The sequence below is a fragment of the Petromyzon marinus genome, chromosome 10 (assembly GCF_048934315.1).
Source record: "Petromyzon marinus isolate PM22_M1 ecotype Great Lakes invasive population chromosome 10, UKy_Petmar_22M1.pri1.0, whole genome shotgun sequence".
NCBI classification, from domain to species: domain Eukaryota; kingdom Metazoa; phylum Chordata; class Hyperoartia; order Petromyzontiformes; family Petromyzontidae; genus Petromyzon; species Petromyzon marinus.
The window spans coordinates 11,919,415-11,937,580 of record NC_133676.1 but is presented as its reverse complement, the minus strand read 5'-3'; the positions used below and the strand labels follow the sequence as shown (position 1 = coordinate 11,937,580).

The 18,166-nt window shown below is 50.7% G+C and overlaps 1 protein-coding gene across 1 annotated transcript; it reads left to right on the top strand.

The window, feature by feature from the left end:
• The first annotated feature begins 1,188 nt into the window (after positions 1–1,188).
• Positions 1,189–17,203, top strand: LOC116940893 (cyclin-dependent kinase 5 activator 1-like). The gene is made up of 2 exons (XM_032951225.2): positions 1,189–2,057; positions 7,354–17,203. Exons 1-2 carry the CDS (start codon positions 1,755–1,757, stop codon positions 7,984–7,986), a joined length of 936 nt encoding a protein of 311 aa, XP_032807116.1. The 5' UTR covers positions 1,189–1,754; the 3' UTR covers positions 7,987–17,203.
• Positions 17,204–18,166: the final 963 nt, after the last annotated feature.

Sequence of the window (18,166 nt, the reverse complement as noted above, 5' to 3'; positions counted from 1 at the left end):
CTCACTGACCTCACTCACACGCCCATTCACCGACGCAATGCCTCCACTCTCCCACTCACTCACAATGTTATCGGTCATCTCACTCACCCTCTCATTCACTCACACTCACTTACCCACGCACTCACACTCTCCTCATCCACTCACCATCAGCAGCAGCAGCAGCTCAACCATCATCATCATGGTAATCAGCATCATTCTTTAAAAGCGCATTCTTTGGCAGCCCGCACATTCCACGCACGTTCCTTCCTCAACCCCCCCATCCCTCGCTATGCGCCAAATTGCATTACAATAATGGGAATCCTTCTGCCAGGCGAACCGCTGGTGAGGTCACTATAATCTCCATAAGTTGAAAAGGGCCGTTGTTTATTTATTTATGTTCTTGTTTATCTGTGCGCACGTGCCTCGCCTCCTCATTGGCCGAGCTGCAACAAAACAGCTACCGGGACCTCCGTGTCGCCCGCGTCTCCCTCTCGCCGTCAACACCGCCGCATCGCATGAGCGTCATACGCACTGCCTACACGTGCCCACGTGCTTATCGGCGTACGCATTCGTGCGTGCGTGCGTGCGTAAGTGCAAACGCATGAATATGTGTAAATAAAATCTATATGTGATCCACGGCTGTGGTCTCTAAGCATGGCCTACTACTTCTTGAGGTCACACGTATTTTCTGCACACCTATCCATCTATGTATGTATGCCCCTATGCATTTGTATGCATGCATACATGTATACAAATGCATAGGGGCATGCATACACGATATCCCTTGGTCATATGCAGTATCTACACATACCCATGTGTATATGTGTTTATGCTTACGGATACATGAAATGCATGGATTTCTTTGGTCAAATAAGATCATACGTTTCTTGATAAATTTTACATCGTTTTTTTCAATATAGAAATTAAATCCAACCTCCAGCTATCATCCATATACGTATCCGAGTCACACATTGCCCCGGTCGATTACGTAAAAGAGAAGGCAGAAATATATAGAAGCGTGAAATACAAATAATAAAATAAATGTTCTATTTCTACCCAAAAAAAATTCGCTGGATGTCGCGAAAACAACCGCATCAATTGTAATACGGGCGACACGTGATGGGTGGGCGGGTATGAGGGAGCGTGGAGGTGCCGGTTGGGGAGGGATGGAAGAGACGTGGGAATCCGCCAATAGAATCGCGCTGCCGGCGAAGTGGGGGGACGGGCCTAGAGTGGCAGCGGGAGACGGGGGAGACGGCTCAGAGAGGGGAGAGAGTGCGAGCGAGCGCCACGGAGAGAGGGAGTGGGAAGGCGCGCATCCATTGTGAGCGGTGCCGCGCCGCGCGCGCCACCTCACGCACGGCGCACGCCACCTCCGTCTCGCGGTCCGATCGCTCGCTCTCGACGTCTCTGTCTCGCTCTTAACGGTATCGCCACGTCGCCTCTTCGTACCGTCCGTCTACTCCACACCCCCCCGCCTCTCCATGCCGTTCAGACTCACCCCACATCGCGCTGTGAGACCCGTGTTCTCCGCGAGACATTCATTTCACGCTCCCGTCTCACCCGCTTGACAATCCATTCGCAGCATTCACAGCGCGCGTCCGTGCGGACTGTATTTCATTCAAATCCATGCTTTTATTTTTGGTAACAATTGCACAAATTATCGCTTATATTATTCATTAATTCATTTAGCCTCCGCTGCCCCCCCCCACCCCACTCTTCATCCGACGACGCCAGGGCAGCACTTTTGCTGCCCACGTGAGCCGGCCGGAGCCATGGGTACCGTCCTGTCCCTGTCCCCGTCCTCGCGCAAAGTCCGCTCCGTGGCGGACGATGGCCCCGCGTCGCTAGCGCGCTACACGGCGGTGCAGAACAGCAAGAACGCCAAGGAGAAGGGCCTCAAGCGCCACTCGATGCTCATCTCTGCGCTCACGTGGAAGCGCCTCGTGGCCGCCTCCACGCGCAAGAAGAGCGCGAAGAAGACGAGTCCTGCCCTGGCGCAGGGGAACGGCGGCGGCGTCCTCCGCAAGTCGCTCTCGTGCGCCAACCTCAGCGCCTACTGCCAGCCTCCCGCACCGGTGAGACGCACGCAGACGGGTTATTTGAAAAATTATCGACAGCCCTCAACCACTCAAGCTGCAATCACCCACCCAACAACTGACATCCTCAACCACTCAACCTGCTAACACCCACCCACCCACCCAACACCTGGAATCCTCAACCATTCAACCACTAAAAGACAACGATCTACAGGACAGCCCTAGCATACTTTTTGGCGCAAGTTCTGTTCGCGAGCACCTATGAAGCCTGGCACAGCACACGAGGGGGTGCGTGGCCAGCACCACGACTTGACACATTTACCCCCCCCCCCCCACACTTTGATTCCCTCGTGGCGATGTTTACGCACCGCACCAGGTACTAATTTGAGGCTGAGTCGACCTAGGGGAGGCACAGTACCGGTTCAAATACCCACCACTGATATCGTTCTTGAGCGGGAATCGAGATCGGGTCGACAGGTTTGTAGCGCAACGGGATCGCAATTGCGCCACCGCTCCCCAACATTTAACTACCCCCCCCCCATACCCTGGATACCCAATTTCCATCGCACCCCACACCACAAACCACCCCCAAATCAAGCCGCCCTCCAAAACCACCCCACAAATCATCCAATACCCCTCAACGACATATCCAATACTCCGCAAGAACCACGCAACTACCACGTTCCATCAAAGCACTCGATCTCCACCCCGACCGCTATCACCACCCCTCGCACCATTCCTTCGTGAATGTGTCATTGTTTTGCTCGCAAATCATTATCAAGACCGATGTGTATGTATTTATTTTAAGCTTGAGTCTATCTAAGAAAGGTCCAGATCAGGTTAAGATAAATCAATACATTTCCGAGGTCCTAATTTTTTGGGGGGCCCATAAATCTAAAATGTGGACTTTCGGGTGGTTTCTAGTTGCAGTAGAGGCACAGGCTTGACATTATTACCTGTGCCCAATGTCGGCTCTCTAGCCCTTCTACAGCATCATCACTATTTACACCAGTCATTCAGAATTGTAGCCCTTCTAGAACACCATCAGAATTCACCGCAGTCGCTCAGCTCTCTAGTCCCAGAGAATGAGAATTCGCATTGCCCAGTCACGATCGTCGTCTGTATGATGCAGATCTGTACTAGAGACAAATCGTGGATTTAAGTATTTAAGCACAGATTAGGGCTCTACCCGCACGGCATGTATATTGGGCTCCGCGGTGGCGAGATGTTAACTACCTCGTCTGTTATACAGGAGGTCGGGTCGATTTTTTTCCAGGTTTTCCGGTTTTTCCCTCCACATTTAGAATCAACATCACGCGTTTAGAGTATTTCGCTGCTGTAAATGTCCACACGATGAGCCACTTCGTTCAGCTATGATTTGTGGCCAGGTCGCTTCTGAAAAAAGAGCAACACCGCTCAGTGGGCCTTACCTGGTAAAAATTTAAATTAGTTTACAGTTTCAATTTCAATAAATGCGAGCCAGCGCATTGCCCCCCCCCCCCCCCCACTTGCCACCTGAACAATCGCCCCCCCCCCCCGTCCTTTTATAGAGGGTTCCGAGCGATACGTAGTTAACATTAATAATGCACGATATCACCCTCTGTCAATCCTCTGTTGGGTGAAAGTCTCCCTACACTGCGTCGGTCGTGGGGGTCGTTTGAACATACTTCACCATGCTGGCCACTGTGGGTTATCGGTGAAAATAAGTGGTGGGTTGGACCCAGATTCGGTTCAGATATTACTCGCTTCTGATATAAGCCGTGGCCGGGAATCGAACTCAGGTGGCCAGTTTTGGTGATTATCCCACTGCGTCACTGCTCTCTCTCCCCATATCGACTGCACATTCAGCAGCCAGGCTATAGAATGTGTATTCGTGCGTTCTCACGCGCGATTCAGTCTCACCGCCGGTCACGACGCAATCTCACGCGGTGCACAGTCGCGTCGCCTGCTATCGCTCAAGATCGCTCTGTCTGCTGTCGCTGTGGATGTGTACGCTTGGTGATTCGTGGTTTCAAAAAAAATGATTAGTAGGAAATTGTCGGTCTTCTTTCGTATGGCTAATGTCGATGCAGAGCAACAATTACATTTTCACATTTAGGTGGTCGAGCCACATAACCACGTCAGGAGCAGCGGCGTGTATCGCTGTGATGTCTATTTCGTATTTGTGGACCGGGGGGTTGAGTCGTTGTATGCTGTACGGTCTGTTCTGGATGGCCACAGTCGCACACTGGAGAGTTTTTTAAATATTTTTTTTTATTTTCCAATTGTCGATTAAAGTTGATGATAGGGAATTCGGGTGACAGCTTAAGTCAATACCAGCGACAGCGACCTAACCAATAAAGAACCATTGGATGATCTAATACAGGACCCTTACATTATAGAGTCTCGACCCATTCAATACAGAACAACTGGTTTATACAATGGAGAACCTTGATACGTAAAATGCAGAATAATGCATTCATCATACGCAGAAACATTGTATCAATGCTTAACTCACACGATGCATAACCGTTGGATAAATCTAGATCTCTCGTGTGACGCGACGCAGGCCCAGTGACCCATCCAATACACAACCACCGTTTTGTCAAAACATGGAACCACTGACGAATCCAATGCAGAACCGCTAGCCTACCCAATACCGTGCCTCCCTCCATTCTCATCACCCCCCCCCCACCACTCCGCCCCCGACTGCGTCTCGCCATTGTGCCTTAATCTGGCTCGACGAGTGTCGGAAAATTCCGCCCGATCAATACCGAGAGTCAACGGGCGCTAACTGCCACGACGAGACGGGCGAACAATTCCTATCGACTGATAGATTCTCTGCAGATTGCGCTGACCGGCAAAGCGCATAGCGCCGAGATAGTCTTATCCGTGTACATATATGTACAGTACTCACATCAGTACGCACGAGTGCACGGAATGCGTGGTCGTGGAGCGGAGACGCAATGGTTACCGCACGTGCGACCCGAGTTCGATTTGCCCGCAAGCACGGGTCTTAAATCGGTGCTTCTGAGCGCCTTGCCCGTTCACCAAACCCGCACTGACCAGCGTGGTGAAGTATGGTGAAACAACCCTGAATGACCAACGCCACTTTGGGGGCAGACTTCGACCAGCCAGCGGCTTGGTAAAGGGCTGTACATTATCACGAGTATTATACGAAATGTACGTGATGTTATTGCATCACGCGTCGATTTGCCAGAGCTTTACTTGCGAATGCACAGTCGATCTGTGCTTATATCGATACGACCGGGTCGTTATCGCTCCGAACACTGTGTAACAAAAAAAATGGGTAGTAAGTGTTATTTTCTAATTGCTCATGCCTCAAAAGTACATAAAATGGCTGTTATTCCCCACACACTTTGCTTTTGTGACCAGGACGGTCACATTTTGAAATTGACCGATTTTCAATGAGAAAACGTGGTGTGCATTTGTGTCATTCCTGCACATAAAGTTGTGGTCACAAAAGCAAAGTTTGTGGGGAATAATAGCTATTTTCTATACTTTTGAGGCATAAGCAATTAGAAAATAACACTTACTACCCAGGGACATAAGTTGCGTTACATAGTGAAATCAGCCGATCGACAATACCATGCCAGAGACGCAGGCTGACTCAAGCTGTGTGGATGCGCCGGGAACGTCTCGTGGGCTGAAACGGAAACAAAACCAATTATGATATGAATATCCCATTATCCTAATGTGATGAAATCAATCACGAACGGCGTGGATCCGTGGCATGGCACGAACGGGAGAGACGACGAGGCATTCGTTCGGGAGGCTTTCATCCAGCGGTGGATTGAGCATGGCTGATGATAATGTGTAGATGTTGGTCTGCGTTGCATTGTCATTATCCAACACATCGCGACCGAATGAGTCGTTGGGTGCACATCTTAACGTGCTGTAAGGGCTAGACATCTTAACATTTGGAACAATATAATTAAGTAGAAAACATTTGAAGACCAAAATAGCGACTTTAGAACCCCAAACATCACGGTGCGCATGTTGATTGGTTTCACTCACATCATCGCTCAGTTACCACAATCATTCTGACGCACGCATCAATGACCGCCACCGTTGTCATTGCGATCGGTGGGTTTCCCTCCCTAGTTCAAATCCCAAGTTTCAAATCGACTCCGCATATCACCCCCTCCCTGCTAAGGTCGATAAACAAAAACGAGGACGAATTTATAGGGCGTCAATCAGTTTATTTCGGGTAAGCCCAATTGAGCCAAATACGCTATTTTTCACCAGTTCTCGTCAATACATGGACTCACTCCGTCAGAGGAATGTGGAATTTCCACCACGAGCCAAAGGGCTGTGAAAGGGGAGGCGGAACGCCTCTCCACCACTTTTACGCGAATCCAAGTCGACTCGTGTTCGAGTCGAATCCGATCGCCCATTCGTTACAGCCACACAGACACAAAACCTCATGTTACCACGAAGCACCGACCTCGCCAAATATCTCTCTTTGTTCGAGATTCGCAACACATCCATCGAATCGCGCGTGTGGAGGAATCGAGGGGTTTCGAGTCGTAGACGGTGTAGGTTCAAATGAGTAACTTGACCCCCTGTAGCCGCCAGAGGCCGCTACATGCGCCGCAATGCAAATGGTTCAATCGGTTCTTGAATTGAATCGCGAGCCTGAATCGTGATGATTCGTCGAATCTTTATTCATCAGCCAGATTACGGGGGGCGGCTGGGGGGGAGGGGGTCACGTGATCTTCACGACTACTCCCTCTGCCTCGTCTCACGCCACCGCTAGGCAATTCCATCTCCACCAACATTCGCGGTGTATTGTGATTCTACTGCTGGATGAAGGCATCCCCACACCGTGTAGATCGTGGCGCGGTGGAGCGGCGGGGGAGGGGAGGGGGGTGTTTAACCATACGCCACCACATTGGTCAGTCCGTGTTTGTGACGAAGGTGTGCCAGGATCTGTTCAGATGTTTACGCGCCACTCGTGTTAGCCACTTTCGGGGGAATCGAATATAATTGCGCGTGATTCATCGCGCAGTGCGCTGACCACCGCGCCGCCGTTCCACCGCTCGCCAAACTCTGCCCACCGTGGCAGCTCTTGTCTGGGCAGACGGTGCCAACTGCCCACGGGGCACAGGTGCCGGTATACAAAGTGTGGGGGGGGGGGTAAATTGGGCAGGGTTGGAAGGAGGAGGGGTTGCATTCAAAACTTCTTGCCTGCAGGGTCAATACCACCACCAAGCACGTCGTGACTGCACATCTGCCCCCTGCTCTTCGTACTTCTCTCTGACCCGCTTGTCGTCGTCGTGGTGGTGGTGGTGGTGGCGTGCGTGTGTGCGTGTGCGCTCACACACACACACAGGTGTTACCGGGGGGCGGGAAGGCGGCCCCACCTCCCTCGTACCAGCAGCAGCAACAGCAGCAGCAACAGCTGCAGGTGTCGTCCAAGAAGCCGGGGTCCGGCAGCTCGCTGCTGCGGAGCCCGCCGCGCCGAGTCGTCGTCCAGGCCTCCACCTCGGAGCTGCTCAAGTGCCTGGGCGAGTTCCTGTGCCGTCGCTGCTCTCGCCTGCGCCACCTGTCCCCGTCGGAGCCGGGCCTGTGGCTGCGCGCCGTCGACCGGTCCCTGCTGCTGCAGGGCTGGCAGGACCAGGCGTTCGTGACGCCCGTCAACGTGGTCTTCGTCTACCTGCTGTGCCGCGAGGCGGTGAGCGCGCACACGGGCAGCGAGCACGAGCTGCGAGCCGCGCTGCTCACGTGCCTCTACCTGTCCTACTCCTACATGGGCAACGAGATCTCGTACCCGCTGAAGCCGTTCCTCGTGGAGAGCAGCCGGGACGCCTTCTGGGAGCGATGCCTGCGCATCATCGACCTCATGAGCACGCACATGCTGCGCATCAACGCCGATCCGCACTACTTCACGCAGGTGTTCGCCGAGCTCAAGGAGGAGGGAGCTCGCGACTTGCAGCCTCGGTGGACGTTCACGCTCGACCGGTAGCCGCGCTAGCTGTGTCCTACCGTGTGTGAGGATTTGAAGAAGAAGAAGAAAAATACGGCAATGATGGATACAAGAGGTTCATACTTGATTCGGTGGGGTGGGGGGGGGAGGGTTGATGCGCGTACGGGAGTAGATTCTCGCTTAAGTGGTGATGCGAGTCAAGGAGAGTGAGTGGATTTAGGAGGTCGCGTCCCGATAGGAGATGGGGTTGAAGGAGCTAAGAGTCGACGTGCTGTATATGTCACTCACTCGCACAGCCCCACGCTCACAGTCCCGTAGATATTGTATATATGCATACACATCCATACACAGGTATACCATATTCATTAACACACCGTTACAAACACGTCCACACACACTGTTGCAAACAAACACACCTACAGCCACATACATTGTTCAACACACACACGTTTTACCATACATACACCCCGCCACACACTCCCCCCCCTCTGCACACTCATATTGTTACATACGTACAGTCCTTTACGTACACACGCACACCGTCTCTCAACATACGTACACACTGCTTAATACAGACCGTTACTCATAAACACACAAACAGTATTCAAAGCCCCAAAGACATATATACTGTTCCACTCACACACACACAGCCCCATACACACAATATACACGGTCACACACACGCGCGCACACAGCCCTATACACACGCACACACAGGCGGACACAGCCCCACACACAATACACACAGTCTCAGACGCGGACACACAGTCCCATACATACAATGCACACGGTCACGCATTATACAATGACACCCCCCCCCTCCACACTGTCCCGCCCACTCTGACCCCACCGCTGCCCCCTCGGTGAGGTCATACAGAACAATAACACAATAACTGTCCAGCTGATGTTCCCTCTGCGGATCAAATGCCCATGCACCGAACCCCTCTCGAGCCCCGGAATCTCACTCCGAGCGCGTTGGCTGCGCGAGTGCGAACGACTGATAGAACTTGACGTCAGAAAGGCTTCGACTGCTGACTAGAGGTACTTTATGTGTGGAGGGTCTGTGAGCGCCGACGAGTTATGATTTCGCGAGATGCCTAACCCCAAAGGACGAACGCCGAGGGAAATAAAGACGCGGAATTGCGAGTTTGAGGATCGTGAAACGGCAGCAAAGGAAACTCGGTCAAGTCACTTTGTAAATTCACTTCCTATCATTCTCACTGGAGGGAAGTGGGGTCTGGGTGTATGTCTGGAGGGGGGGTGGAGGACGTGGGGGAGGGGGAAAGAAAATGTGCTCCCCCAAGCCCCTCCCCTCAAACTCCTCCACCCCCTCCCGCCGCCGTACCCCCCCCCCCCATCGACCTCATTTCCAGCAACTCAACCAATGCCCGATGATGGCCCACATGTGGCCGTGAGCTTATTAACGACTCTATCGTCATCTGTCATGATCAAACCACTGCCGGATGACGGCCCTCTCCAAGCACTCCGTCGCCATCTCTCACGGCCCTGCGATGGAACAATCCATCTCGCAGGCGAGCCGATCCCATAGCTTCCTCTCCGCGCTCAAGATACACTTGGGAGAGGGGGGAGGAACCTGAAATATGTACGAATCTCGATGTGAAGCGGCGAATACTTCGGACGAAGGACTTGATCCAAGGGCGACTTACTCGATTGTATGGATGGACGACACGTCCCGTCGACAACTGCCTGCTCTGATGAGAAGGCGCCTGTGCTGTTGTATGGAATTTGTTGTTGTTGGTGGTGCTTGTTGAGCTGTTTGCTGGAGGTCACCTTGGTGTCCGGGTGATGAATCGTTGATGGACAAGACACTCTTTTATTTGCACCCCGCCCCTCCTGTGTTAATCCACTGCTGGACGAAGATATATCTGCCCACGTTGTGTGCCAGTCACGGGGCCCTGTTTGACCATGCTGGGTTGGTGAGTGTTCGTGAAATGTGGGTTGGAGCTAGGCACCGGTTCAGATATCACTCGTCACTGACGATGGTGAGCCGTGGCCTGGAATCGAAATCGAGGTTGATCGAGTTCATTGTGCAGTGAAGGGGCCACAAGCGCTGCGCCACCACTCAAACTGAGCTGCCAAGGTGTGTGGGTCAGCAGAGCGGCAACCGGTAGGGTGTACACTTAACGGTTCAAAGTTGAAGCAACACAACACGATGCAGAATAGAGATAATTGCACCGCAAATAAAATCGATAGCTGTTTTGAGAACGTGAACACGTTTCAGCAGCTATGCTCAAACCACGCCCGCTTTGTCGATAATAATGAATTCGAATATTACGTCCAACTTGTGTTAGGAAGGAAAGGGATAAAAAAAAGCAAACATAGTAATTACAACAACAAAAAACAACATTTGGAAATGTTAAACAAAGGAACTCGCTTTGGCAGTGGGGGCTCAGAATAACAAATAAAAAGAACACTATACTCTTTGGTTCTATTCAGTAAACTCACGTAAGGTAAAAAACAAATTAAAAATAATTTTGGCTGTTACTGGTCCCACCTGATGAAGGAAGCTTGCGTTGCCTCCGAAACGTCGTGTTTTTAATTGTTTCTTTTCTTTTTAATTTGTTTTTTACCTACGTGACTTTACCGAATAGAACCAAAGAGTATGAATTCTTGCAGTCACGAAAGCTTCAAATCTAGAAAAAGAACACTCACTACGTTCACCATTCAATACACTCAAGGCTACACATTCTACTCTGAAGAATGGCCATTGCTCCCAACGTTATCCTGTTAAATCGACTTATGTTTGTAGCGATAACAGACATCATCAACATCGTCACTTTATTATTTAACACGGTACTGAGCTTGTGCGTTTATACATGCGGTCACGTCTCGATCGCGCAGTAGTGTCAATCAGTAGCAGCATACTGACCATCACTTTATTTATTATTGCGTGTAAATAATTAACATGCACGCGCATGCGAAAAAAAGACACGACACGACGATCTTAATCATCGTGAGAATGATTTACTTTGATGTATAGCGCCCTCTACGCTGGGGCAGCCCAACTCAAACATTTGAAGGGGCACTCCCGGGGGCAGCTGGCCCTGTGGACCTGGCCTGCAACACGGGCATTAGTGTGCCAAGTATTGCCACCATCAATTAAACCGGTTGGCGAACGTGTCGAGTGGCGGACGCATGCAGGAACGCGGCGCCACGCGCGCTCGCGTCGCGCGTGGAGGTGCGGTCGGCCGCGTCGTCGAGAGCCCCCCCCCCCCAACCCCACGCGTTGATCCCGTCGCTGTGGCTCCCCTCGTGACAGTCGGAGCCGAGTGCGGTCGGGGACCGCAGGCTCCAGGGTCGCTGCGGTGCGCCGAGCGCTGCTAATCCCGCGCGCCATCTGTTGAGCGGAGTCGCTCGAGGTGGGGGGGGGGTCGTTGACACGAGGCTGTGTCCACGGACGCTCGCCGCTCTTGCCTTGTGCCGGCCAGCCCCGTAGCGTGACCCCGTTTAAGGGGGGAGGGAGGAGGGGGGGGGTGATACACAAACTCAGGGGAGGGAGGGAGGCACGGCAGAGTCCACGTGAAACAAACGGGAGAGACAGTCGAACCGCCACAAACAGGACTGGCGACGATGATTCTATCCGAGGTGTCCATCGTTCTTGCGGCAATTTGCTCTCATCACCGTAAATGATAAAAAAAAAGGCAGAGGCGCAGGACTGAAATTGCTTTGCTCACGTGACTGACTGCTAGCGGAAGGGCGTCCTCGAGATCATTACACAAGGAGACAAAGCTGCGACGTCCGTCTCTTAATTGTACCGAACCTCACGTTGTGTCGTGCCCATCCCATATTAGACGAAGAGGGGGTGGCTGAACCTTTAGCAGGGGGTGGAAATCAGTACCCCCCCACCCCCCCCGATGCTACGGGGCTGCCTCGTGCTATGTCCGTCGCACGCGTACGGGAGCACAACACAAAAGAGCGACCTTGGAAGGTCGCGTTTCTGTGTTGCTCGGTGCCACTACGAACACGGCGTTAGCGCGGCTGCGTGCGAACGCTGACGCGATGAGCCCCCAGGGCGGAGGGCTGCGATTGGTCAGCTCTTCCGCGTGTTGGTAACAACGACAACAACAACAACCCAGGGTTGTTCGCGACGCTTTTGTTCCCCGCGACAAATCCGTATGACCTTGCTCCACTTGTGTATGGGCGATTCGTGCGCGCGCGCGTGTGTGTGTTCGTGTGTGTGTGTGTGCCTACTTATGATGGAGGAGGCTCGTGAAGGACGCTGCTGCTACTGGGCAGCTGGAGGCAGTCGCCCTCCAACAACAACTGAGGGCAAGAGGAGCGACGCTCACAACAACGAGCGGAGCGCCGGGTGGCTAAAGCACAGCAGGTTGGCACAGTAGGGGGTACAGCTGGTGCATCTCCCAGTCATCTCAGTCAGCCGACCCATGGCACCTGCTGGGTCTGTCCCGTGACCTCCTGTCAGCGAGCCTTCGATACTTCACGTGGCCTCAAAGTGCACCTGGCCTGGCACAGGCGCCGTGGTGACGTCACCGTCATTTGATGACGAATGGCGGATGTTGGTTTACGGTGTGACGGTTACCGATCGCTTGGGGGTTACGACGCGTAAACTAAAAAAAAAACAACGAAATGGAGCGAGTCGGCGAGAGCGATACAGGGTGGAGATGTAAAACGATTAATCGATTGGCAGATTAGTGGTGTTTTCTCAAACGTCTGTACATGCAAAACAAAGCTGGGGCGACGTAAGTCGCGGGAATTAACGAGTTCCGTCGTTAACGTGTGATCAGAGTAAAATAACCAAACAGCGTTGACGCAATGGACATGTCACGTGCTGGCTACCGATGTAGATGTGCATGATCGGCCCCGTACGCCTGCACCTGACCAGGAATTTCTTCTGGAAGTTTCGATTGGGCGCTGTGCGCTGCCACGTTAACACTTCGTCAGCGACTTAGTTGACACTTTCACGACGCCGGCAATAGGTGTCTCTGTGCGAGTGTAATTATCCCAACTGTAATATATAAAAGATATACGATAATTTAATTAATAACAATGAAAAATTCCAACCGTTTTGTCAATCTGCTGCTGGGTGAAAGCCTCCCCACGCCGTGAAGGTCTTAGAAGTTGTTTGACCATACTTCACCCTCGTCAGGTCGTTTAAGGGCCAATAATCGAAGGATTCATAGCACAGTGCGCCAACCACTGCGCCACCGCTCCCCAAACAATTCAATGCAACCAGGAATTGTATATCCACATGATCTCAACGACTACTTCGTAGCTATAGAGACCCCAGATCTCCGTTGCAAGAGGTCGGCTCGAGCGGGCTCTCGTTCGGCTTAGTCGAAGGACACTGTTCGGACCAAATGCGCGATCGTGCAGTCGCGATCACCCTCAGCCTAGCCATCGAGTGTGCAGGCGGTGCAATTGCACCGGGACCCCACGGGATGGAGGAGCCCAGGCGCCAGGCTACACATTGGCCCCATTTTATTATTTGCACCCAGGACTCGTGCTAACTGCGCTACGCCATGGGTACACAGAGTGGACCCGTGGGGGTGGGGGGGAAGACTTAAATACAAGTATATGGGACTCATCCACACGTGACCGCAAATAGAGGTGGTTTTGTACTTTTACAAGTTATCTTTGTGGCCGTGCACCATCAGTGCTGCATAACAATGCAATTCTACAGATAAGAGAAACAACGACAACAATAACAACGTGATTTTTAAGTGAGACGCCGGAACTAGATGGACCTGGTCCGGCATGCGATTCATGAAATTATTTCTGTACAGTTGTTATTCAAGAGGCATCTCTAAGACTTTATTGGTCAGACTAAGGCAGCTTCCAGGCGACGACCGACACAACAGACATGTATTCTAAAATGAGGTATAACTAGGACAAAACAACAAACTTTTGCGGCATGAACTATGCTTTTTATTATTATTATTATTGTTGTGAATTGTGGTAGATATTCAGGGCAGGGTGTATAAGAAAGTGGGTCTTCTCAGAAGACAATAAAACGGGCCCCATCATGCGTGTGAAGTGCGCTTGCCAATAACAGCTGTCAGCCTGGCAGCATTTGTTTAACAGGTCGGACTGCTGGTGAGACCCACAAAGTCGAAATCCGCCCAGAGTTTGCATCGCTTGTGCAAATTCTGCTGGAAAGCGTTGGTATGGAAAAGGCTCATGGGGTGATTTTTTTTCGGATGTAGAGATTTTTTTTTTGTAAGAGCTGGGGTTTAGAGCACGGCAGCATTCCCAGGGTCAGCGTTAATCAGGGAGAGCGGGCGGGGGGGGGGGTCAACACACGTGCCAAAGGCTCATTTAGCCAGACTAAGGTACCCCTCACTCGATACGCGCGCGAGAGATGTTATCCAACGTGAACCTCCATTGTGTTACATCAATGATTCCCGTGCAGTTGTCACGACAACTCGCCTAAGTAACCGTTTAACTCGATATCATTTAAATTTCGATTTAAAGCTTTCGTGACTGCAAGGATTAATCTTCTTGGTTCTTTCGGTAAAGTCACGTAGAATGAGAATAAAACAAAATAAGACAATAACATTCTCACGACGTTTCGGCCACTTGTGTTTCGGCCACTTGTGTTGTGGCCGAAACGTCGTGAGAATTTTATTGTCTTATTTAGTTGTATTGTTTTATTCTCATTCTACGTGACTTTACCGAAAGAACCAAGAAGTCGATATCATTTAGTTCACTATCTTCGTGATGAGCCGGGGGGCCAGGTGCTAATGGGCTAAAGAATTAAGTCCACGACTTTTAAGTAACCCAATCGCATTCATTATTTAGGCAAACAACTGTCGCGCAAATAATTTGCTCGTCCTGGGAATAGCATCGACAGCCGGCATTAAGCCTTTCTCCGCCGTGAACGAATAGGGGCGCGATTCTGCGTTTGAGCGCCAACTCGAACCCCATAACCCAGGAACGAGCCATTCGTGCCCAGAACGACCGGTCATGCGCGATGCACGACTGCCAAGTGGGGCTCGTTTTAAAAGAGAAGAATAACCAATCGATATGACTAGTTTGTGTATTTATCTATTTATTTGTAAAAAAAAAGTTAATCCTGGCTGAAACCTTGACAACAACAGCAGCAGCAACAGCGAAAACGACAGCAGCCCGAGGCAGTGTACATCCACGCTTCGCTGCCGTTTCACTCGAACGTTGTGGCTTGTTTTTTTTTTGTAGCGTTCCCTTAACTATCGCGTCCATAGCTGCACGTTTTGGCTGTGCTAGTGTTCGTTTGAGCTCATTAGGAGTCGCGTAGTTGCTCAGCTGTTTGTGCCGCGATAGCACAGCGCGTGGGTGGAGGGGGGCGGGCGGTGAAGGGAGACGGAATCCGTTTCGTTTCCAGCCCCAAAAATATTCTGCTTTGTGCGCGTGCGTGGGCGCGCGCGTATGTTGTGCGTGCGCGTATGTGTGCGCGCGCGGGTGTCGGCGTGCGCGCGCGTGTAGGCGTGCGGTGTTCACGCGTCTGTTTCGAGACTTTACGGCAATGTTTTTATCCGCTGTTATCGCCTCGGAGGAGAAGCTTTGGGGGGAGCGGGGAGGGGGGGTTATGATGAATTATTTGCTGTTATCGCAGACACATTTAAATAGACGTCACTTCTTCAAACGATCATTCCAGCTGAGCCGTGTTATCAAAGATCAAAACAGTGAGCGACTTGTTCAAACAGGGTGCGACTTCGCACGTGGGGAGGAGTTCCACACTGTAGGCAACTTCGGTCAGAATTTCAATTCGCCCGAAAAATAGGTACAGCAATTCGCAGTGTTTTGTTCTTCAAAATACTAATTATTTATGGATACAATTCACGGTTTTCCACGAAAACGAAACTGAATGCACCCTCGCCGTGGCATTTCATGAGCAGTTTTCTGTTATCGTTATGTTATTGAGCGTGTGCTAAAGTGGACACATAATTTACATCTGAATTACGGTCTCGAGTTTGTTGACTAAATTCCCGAGTAAAAAAAAACCCACGTCATGATCATTATCCATCTCACGTGTCTGAAATGTCCGACAAGAGATCTTGGAAATGCCTGCCGCCCCATGGCACGAGTCTCCTTTTGACCTGTGCCGGGGGTGACACGGAGACGCATCCGTTGTCGCGGCGTGGGTGGGGAGCGCGCTGCATGCTCTCTTGACGCATTACCAAACAAAAGCCAATTAATCTCGCCACCCTCATTCTCTCTGCTTTGATGAAGGCCCATTGTTTGAAGCATCTTTGTTTTCTGTTATAAAGTGTGATGAGTTTGCTTTAATTCGTGGCCCATATAATAATGTAATAATAATCATTAACAGCCCTTTGTCAATCCACTGCTGGATGAAGGCTTCCACGCGCCGCATTGTTGCTGGAGATTGTTTGATCAGACTTCACCACGCTGGTCAGTGAGGGCATAGGACCCATTCGGATATCACGTGCCACTGCTGCTCGGCCGTGGCCCAGAATGGAACTCGTGACCGATGCAGCGGAAAAGCATTCTGGGTAGGGAGCTTACACTTTACCGGCCAACATTTTACCGTACGTGATTGATGACTTACGCCTCATCAGATCCAATTGGCTTGAAACATTTTCTTGTAAAAAAAATCGGACTGAAAGTCATCATTCGCCAACAATTCATGGAAATCCGGCTATTCACGGCACAATCCACGCAGCAGCAACATCAATTGCAACACAACACGTGCGTGTTTGAACCACGTGGATCCATAACAAACGTGTTTCATAAACACGTTATATCAGCTACTATCTTCTGAACTTCCATAGTATTCCGACTCAGGGGGCGGTCTACATTCTATGGCTCATTCGCATTGCTTTGGTCTTTGAAAACAGAGGCCCCTTTCTCGTTGCTTTTAAAATAAATGTGTGTACATATTTATACATATATATGCATAGGTGACTCGTTTGTTGATGGTTTGTGACAGAACAACAATGCAGCATCGCGGCGAAAAATACACGTGCCAATCTCAAACACAGGGCCCGTCCTCACAGTGTTACTATTGTTATGATGATAATTACTAATATGATTATTTATGTATATATGTTCCTTTGGTTTGTATGAACTGTGTTCACATTGTGTATTTTTTTTGAAAAGTTGCTGAAATATTAACGGCTCAATGTGCAATTTATTTATTGACATTTTGGAATTACGTCATTCTGCTTTGTTTTATATATATATTTAATTTACGGAACCTTATTGCAGATTTTGTGAAGTCATAGTTTTTTTTTGTATCGCGAAAAAGACATGAAATAAATGTTTTCCGTAAACTGGATGATGTGTGTTGGCGTTCATGAGTTATTCGAGTTATCATATATAGGCAATAATGACAAATATCATCACTATTCTCACAAACGTCATGAAACTCGTCATCGACGTCATCATCATCATAGTTGTCATCAACTTCATCATTCTAGGTATAACCATTCATTACCATTCATGTCATCGGTACCACCATGAATACCCATCACCATTATAACCAGTAGCTCATCACGATGCACCGATCCCTCTGTCAGCAGCACCAGTTGCCGCAACAGTAATCGCAGCCGAATCGTAATCATCGCCGCCACAACCAGTAGCACAAGCAGCAGTAGCAACGAAATCGTCATGGTCCCCAGCAGTAGCACCAGTGGCAGCAGTTCCATAACAATCATCACCAGCATCATCATCATCATTTCTATCAATACGGGTATCGGTGGCATTAATGATGCATGCCCGCGATGAGCTCACAGAAGTGGCGTTAATCAGCAACAGCCGCTGTAATTGGCAATAATTCGCTCCACTCTTTATTTCCTAATGAGAAAAGCGCGCGCTGCAATTAAAGCGGCCACCAATGTAATTGATTAAGAGAGGCACGCGACTCGCTCCGCTAACGAGGCGGGCATCTCGCCGCACGATCGCGGTTTACAGGGGACGTTCATCCTCTCTGGCAGACGGTTTCATGCAACAGTCCCTGGGTCTGCGTGGGGAGGAGGTCCTGCCAACGAACACCCAAAACCCTCACCTTCCCTCCCCTCCTCAAACGCCCCACGGGCCTCTCCTGCATGCACTAAAAGGACTAAAGCGCTTTTCCCAACGCACTACGTCTGCTAAGTGATTGTGTGTAAACGAGAACTGAACCACGGACACACATTGCCAAATGAAAAAGGTGCCCTAGCGACGCGCCTAAGCTTCGGGTAGGGTTAAATGTCACTGTCAGGGCTGGTACTGGTGGCTGGTTTGCTATCGAGTAGTAAGT

Excerpts from the sequence above, each read along its gene's own strand:
- LOC116940893 (XM_032951225.2), top strand. The coding sequence starts at position 1,755 with ATGGGTACCGTCCTGTCCCTGTCCCCGTCCTCGCGCAAAGTCCGCTCC. Across the intron at positions 2,058-7,353 it reads ACTGCCAGCCTCCCGCACCG|GTGTTACCGGGGGGCGGGAA; the intron begins GTGAGACGCACG and ends ACACACACACAG.